General features: G+C 52.8%; 1 protein-coding gene across 1 annotated transcript in view; it reads right to left on the minus strand.

Annotated features, from left to right (window-relative positions):
- Window positions 1–6,903, minus strand: part of COL22A1 (collagen, type XXII, alpha 1) — a 226,139-nt gene that overhangs the window by 126,889 nt on the left and 92,347 nt on the right. Inside the window, exons 16-20 of the mRNA XM_010834806.1 lie at window positions 6,690–6,743; window positions 6,034–6,078; window positions 2,526–2,579; window positions 1,869–1,913; window positions 241–285 (exon numbers count right to left, since the gene is read on the minus strand). Of these exons, the coding sequence (XP_010833108.1) occupies window positions 241–285; window positions 1,869–1,913; window positions 2,526–2,579; window positions 6,034–6,078; window positions 6,690–6,743 (243 nt within the window). The remainder of the gene's footprint in view (window positions 1–240; window positions 286–1,868; window positions 1,914–2,525; window positions 2,580–6,033; window positions 6,079–6,689; window positions 6,744–6,903) is intronic.

Here is a 6,903-nt window from a genome sequence, read left to right on the forward strand (position 1 = left end):
CGTCAGCAAAGCTGGCAGCCTCTTCTCAACAGTCACCCTCACTCCACTCCATGGTGGGCATCTGCACAGCCATTTCTGACTTTTCTCTGATTTTATCCCATTTTCAGTGTGCAAAAGCTTCAGACTCTCTTGTCATCAGAAGAGTTCCTCCTCATTCTCAGAGGCAACAACTCTCCCAACTACACAATACGATCAGTGTCTGAGTCCGGGATTTTACCCTCTAGGGGCTGCACCACTTACCACAGAGCCTGGAAGCCCAGGGGGGCCTGCAGGACCCACGGCACCCTGCAGAGAAATGACAGGCATTTCATTATAGGGAACTATTTTGATATTGAGCTATAGCCCCAATGACTGTTTCAAATTGTAAAGCAGCCAAGATCTGTCCCAGTAACATTCCTTCAACATGAGTTGAGAGTCATTGTATCATCACCCAAGAACCTCTGGTTTCTAGACCCTTCCAACAAATGCTCCAAATCATACCATGGCCCTTGGACCTTGTCTTCCTACTTCTGCTGCATTCATCATAATAAGCAATGAAAACTCAGCTATCAGTTTGGTCCCAATCAGGAGGGACCAAACATCTCTATAAATGAGGGGGAGGTTGGAATTTATAATACACACACACACACATGCAGTAGTGGGAAAGAGCTGTCACCTAGATCCAAACTTTAAGAACCATCCCCTCTTAGTGACTTGAAATAAACTACTTATTTTAGGCTCTAGCATCCTCGGTGTCAAGAAACTTCAAGAATACATTAAAATCCTGACACCAGATAACAGAGCAATATAAATCTCAACTCTAAAAATATTTAGACAGAGAGAAAATAATTAGGCAAGAACTGAAGTTCAAGTGAGCAAGTCTGGAAGGGATCAACCTTCTCCAGCCACCACTGCTAAAGAGAGGCTTTCTCAGCCCACAGGTGTCTTATTTATAACTATACCCTGTTTCTGGAAGGAGTCAGAGCAGCCTTTTTCATTTCCAGCGTGTGCTGGGAAGGCATCCGAGTCGGGCAGTAACCTTGACCTGCGCTCTGCAGTGTGACACTGAGCAGTGACGCATTTCTGGTCCAGCCCTCTGCTTTAGCCGGACTCCCCCCGCTGCCCCGTCTCTCTCCTGGCTATTCTCAGACCCAAAGTCTGATGTCTTTCTTAAGGGCCTAATCATCTGAAAGAAACTCTTTCTCTTGTACTAAATGCAGGGCTGGGTCTCATCACCCCTCCTGCCATAAATCCAGAGCACAGCCTGCCTTCTCCATTTCCCTTGTGACCCTGAAGGCCTAGCAAGGTTATTATCTTCATACATTTTCATAGCGCTTCACAATTTTACATGCAGTTCTTTGCATAACAGAAATCCTAAGCAGCAAATTCAGTTAATAAGCCTTGTTGTGAAAATGTTCTAACACAGATGATCAGCAGGATGAGATGCAACCTCTATTTTATTTATGAAATACCCAGCACATTTTCAGAATTATAATTCTGGTTAAAAAAAAAAAAAACAGTAAACGCTGCAAAGGAGAGAAAGAGGAAAAGGAATTTGTAAGATTTTTCTATTTGCTCCTACTCTGCCTTAGCCCAAAAAGCCATTTAAGTAGCACAACATTTTAGTATGTCCAGATGTTATATAATGGGGATTTTCATTTGTTTTTTAGATGGATTTTTATTCCCCCAAATAGAAAAACATGTTTAAATACAATAACCAGAAATTTTTTGTAGGCTGAGTTCTAATGCACGATTCACCACCTCTGTCTGCCCTTCGTTCCCAGAACTCTAGCGTGGCCACCCCCCAAAACACAGGCCTCAATTTGTTCAGGGGAGCAGCTCCACAGCTGCTCATCGGGAGCCGTCTCCCACCCCAGTACCTGGCTTACCTTCTCCCCCTGGGGCCCTGGCTCACCAGGAGGGCCGGGTCTTCCCTGGAAAGAGAACATGGGGTCCATCAGGGGAGTGAGTGGAAAAGGCAGGGCTGAGGGTAACACACCTCCAGATCTGTTCCTGGCCTTTTCCCCAGAAGGGCCCCTCCACAAGTTTTCCCAGACCGCACTTGTCGCTATAAAGCTTCCCCAGGCCCACATCTCCACGTGGTTCCCTGTGGGCTCGTGGATGCATCTCACGGAACACCCGTGTCAGGACTTTAAGAGTTGCGTTAATTTGCACAGCTTCATATTATTCCCTGTATTTATTTAATACACACCCTGATTTATTCAACTTGTTTCTTATTTATGAGCATCTGGGCTGTCTGTAATCTTTTAGTCTCGGGGACAGGACTGCAACTCATCCATCACTTTGAACACACGCATATCGCCTGTGGTCTTCCCATTAATGACCAGCTGTCGTGTTACTACGGTTAGACCAGTTTTAAAGTGGTGTGTTCTCTGGGATCCGTCCACTCTGGCGTGGAGGAGTCCATGAGTGGCAAGCTGGGGGCTGGTCATTAAGCCTCCCAAAGCCCCCAGCCGAGCAGGATAGACTGAAGCCCACAGGCCCTATGAGCCTGACCCAGGCCCCACCCTGTCCTGCCCACCTACCTGCTCACCAGTCTCCCCCTGCTTCCCGGGGAATCCATCCAGGCCTTGCTCCCCCTGGCAAAGGAAGGAAAGTGAGATGAACAATGGAGGGACACGTCCAGGGTCAGAGGCACAGAAACGAAGGAGCAGCAAAGGCATTTAGTGCTCCACTGTGCTCTACTCTCCACCAGGCACCAGGAGAGAACCCCCCAAACACACACACACACACACCAGGAGATACACACACACACACCAGGAGACACACACACACCAGGAGACACGCATACACACACCAGGAGACACATACACATACATCAGGAGACACACACACCAGGAGACACACACACACACCAGGAGACACACACATACATCAGGAGACACACACACCAGGAGACACACACACATACACCAGGAGACACACAACTGGAGAGCCCCTCCCCTGTCTACACACACACCCACACACCAGGAGAGAAAGAGACACACACACACACCCCAGGAGACATATATACACCAGAGACACACACCAGGAGAGCCCCTCCCCTGCCTATACACACACACACACACACACACACCCCCCCAGGAGACACACACACAGAGTAGACTGGACTCTACGTGTACTGGGGGTCAAGGGGCACAGAAGCTGCAGGGAGGTCCCAGAGCTGCTGGTGGCAGAGCCATGGGCTGCTGAGCCCAAAGCTGGTGCTCCAACGCCCGGGCTTCCATCCCCAGACAGGGCAGGACCCTGGGATGTCCTCCCCAGGACCCCAGGAGGTTCCCATCACACTCCGCCAAAGCTGTCCAGAGAGCACGCTCTTCTGGACAGAGCGGGGGCCCATCCCCTGGTCCCCAGGGAGTGGGCACCCCTCTTTTTGACTGAGTAGACCCACTGTACACTCTGCTGACTGCCCCGAGCCCAGCGGCCCCTGGACAATCCATTCAGGCCTCACTGTCCCTCAGTCACTAGGAGGTCCTTGTGTCCACAGAGCCTCCATACCTCGTGTCTGGCAGGGCCTTTCCGGAAGATGCCAAAAGCAAGGCTGGCCCACCCACCCCAAGCCCGCAGAGCAGGTCCTGACAGGCGGTAGCAGAGCTGGGCTTGGTGGCAGGTGGGCACTGGCTCTCTCTGGCCATGCTCCACTTCTAGGAGGCCAGGCAGCGGGATGCGCCTATCTCGAGGGGAGATGGAAACTTCCTTTTTGCTGATTTAAGAAATTTAGGAGGTTCACGAGAAAATAAACTGTTCTAAGTACTTATCAGATATAAGAACTGGAAAGGAGCCCAAGAGATCATGCAGCCCAAGCATCTGGTTTGACAGATGGGAAAACAGAGGTGCAGAGAAGGAACCAGCTCCCCCCAGAGTCGCCGAGAACATCGGCAAGGGAGCTGGGGATCAGAGTCAAAGCAGAGCTCTCAGTGCTCAGGTTATGCCTCCCTGCCAATCCTCTATGCCTCGCTGTTTCTCTTCTTCTTGTCTCCCACCCTCCGTAAATATGGCCTCTGTTGCCCAGCACTGCTCTAAGCATTTTACAAACATTAGGTCATTTAATCCTCATAGCAGCCTTACATAATAGCTACTCTCTACACTGAGGACACTTGAGACTCAGAGGTGAAACGAACTCTCCAAAGGCCACATTGCTTGCAGACCCCAGAGCTGAGCCTGAAACTCCGGCAAGCTGGCTCTGAAATCACCATGCAGGGCGTCCCCTGGGCCACGCTGTAGACTGAGGCTGATGGCTGACGGCTGGACTTCCTCTCCAGGGCCTGCCCTGCAGGTGACCCCCTGCTCCCCCAGCTTCCCTGCCAGGTGGCGGCTGCAGGGCGCTGGGCTGTGGCTCAGCCCTCCTGCCACGTCTGTTCCCCAAACCCTGCATGCTCCTAGTGGGGGGACCTTCAAATTGGACCCCTGTCGCCCTGTGCACCAGGGATGCCCATCAAGCCTGTGCCTGGACCCCCAGTTACCCGAATGGTCACTTCCCAGTCCCCACCTTGTACAGAGGAGGAGCAGAGGGCCACAGAGAGGCCCTCCACCCAAAACCTGACACACGGAGCCACAAGAACTCTCTCCAGAGAACCAAGAGACACGCGTCCCAACCACACGGGGCAAGGGATTCCACTGTTGAAGCTGCAGTGATGAAAGTTTGATATCCGAACAAACAGAAACCACACTTTGGGGCCTGAGGTGAGGGGCGTCACCCTGGCTCTCGCCCCACTCCTTCCGAAGAGCCTTTTGGGGACCCACACGCTTCCTGAGTCACACAACACATTCGTCTCCTTTGACCATAATCTCCCTTCTAAGGGAGCGGCCGGAGAAAACCATCCTAAGTTGGGAAAAATAAATAAATAAAGGCATTGGTGTGAAAATGTTCACCAAAGCAGTATTTTTTAATCATGACAAACTGGAAACAATCCTCCCTGATCGATAATAGGGGAATGAGCACATAAATCATGGCCTATTCACACACGGGGACGCTGTGCAGCCATTTAAGATAAATCATAGACGTCTGCAGCAGCACGGCGGGGGAGATGCTACCCGGAGGAGGAGACACGAGGGTACGCAAAGCAGAACACGTCACGTGTGACGATGTAGAAAGACGTCAGAGACACAGGAGTGAGTCCTGCAAGAAATCAAGAAACGGGCCAGAGTGGTCGCTGCAGCTGCAGTGGGATGGTGCACTTACAGGCTGCTGGTTTTTTTTCCTGTTGCCAGATATGGCTGTGTGTGTGTGTGTTAAGTTGCTTGAAATAAAATTAAATTTCTTAATATTTTAGAAATGTTCTATAAATGAGAGAAACATGTACTCCAGGAAGACGGAACAGGGCAGGTGCTGAAAAGGGGGCTGGAACACAGCTAAGCTCGAGAGGGCCAATTTTAAGCTTTTGATTTGAAGGAGCCCAGTGAGTGGATGGGCCTGGGATTCCTGGGAATTCGATGCCTGCTGCTGTCCGGGGAGGTGGGGAGGTGGGATGCCGTCCTTCTCCCCACCCCCAGAGCCCTGAGCACTCCACCCATGGAAAGATCTGGTCTGCGGATGACTTGTGACCTGGTGGCGTCAATATGAAGGCACAGCCAGCTTCGGCGTGGAGAGTCTCAGCTGAGGTCAGGTCACAGCACTCGGTCCACAAGGCTGTGTGGGTCACCAAAGCCACAGCTGTCCCTGCACCCCCTCCCTCCGTTGACAGTCAGCGTCCCTGAGGTATGGAGAATGCAGGCCAGTTGCTAAGGAAGATGTGAGTCCCCAGCAGCAACTGGAACTTTTTGAATCCCAATCCTGGGCACTTTTAAAACCCCTCTGGTCTGGAAACCCCAAACTGTCTCTGCAAGGAGATCTCAACCCCTGCAGGTACCGGGACCACGGCCTTCTGGGCCCAGAGTTTACATTTGGGGTCAGAAGCTAATGCCTCCTCTGCACCAGCCCTCAGTTACCATAGCACACACACATACACACACACACACATGTTCACACACACACACTCACACACATGCTGTCCACAGAAAGCTGCACAACTAACTGAAGCAGACTGTAAATACCTTTTCTCCCCGGGCTCCCTTTTCCCCTCGTTCTCCATGGAGACCCTGGAAGGGAAGGGAGGATGAGTAACACGCAGACAGCCCCGTCCAGCTTCTCTGCACTGAGCTTGAGGCCCCGGGACAGCCTGCTCGCCTGGGATGGTGGTGAAGGTCTGTCTCCCTCCCCACGGCAGCCTGCTTCTCCCTCGGGCCTGGGTGGTGAGCTCGGCCCCTGCCTGGATGAGAGCCCCTGGGGCTGGTCCCCCCATCCCTGGATTATCCAGGTACCCCCAGCTAAGACCTGAGCTCAGCTGGCCGAGTGCAGCAAGGTGGCCCCGGAGTCAGTCCCCACTGCCATCTGATCATGGAACCAAGGAATTGAACCTGAGACTCAGGGCCCCTTGAAGCCACATTCCTCCCCCTCCCCTGGGAGAGGGCCACTGCCCTGCCCTCCATGCACACACTGTCCTCAGGAGAAGCACCCAGAACCTGCGCGAAGGCCACCCTCCCCTCTGGGAGCAGACGTGATGGAGACGGCAGCCCAGGTGTGGGCCTCTCTGACCACATGCTCCAAGTTGTATTTATGCACAGATGTGGGGTAGGGACCTGTCACAGGGCCTGGGTCCCAGTCCCCTAGGACAGCAACACAACCCCTTCCAGCAGCAGCTTCTACTTACAGGAGCGCCGATGGGGCCGGGAGGTCCTGGAAGTCCAGGCGGTCCCTGGGATCCCTGCAGAAGACAGTTCCCAGAGCAGAGGTTTGGGGATGGAGAGAAAAGGGCAGGGGCAGAGGGAAGACGCACTCAATAACCGTGTTAGGGGCTGAGACAGCTGCTCCTCATCCGCCGCCACATGCCGCCTGCATAAAGTCCCCCCAAGAGACCCCCCCAC

The sequence above is a fragment of the Bison bison genome, unplaced genomic scaffold, assembly GCF_000754665.1.
Source record: "Bison bison bison isolate TAMUID 2011002044 unplaced genomic scaffold, Bison_UMD1.0 scf7180017864036, whole genome shotgun sequence".
In the NCBI taxonomy this organism is placed as follows: domain Eukaryota; kingdom Metazoa; phylum Chordata; class Mammalia; order Artiodactyla; family Bovidae; genus Bison; species Bison bison.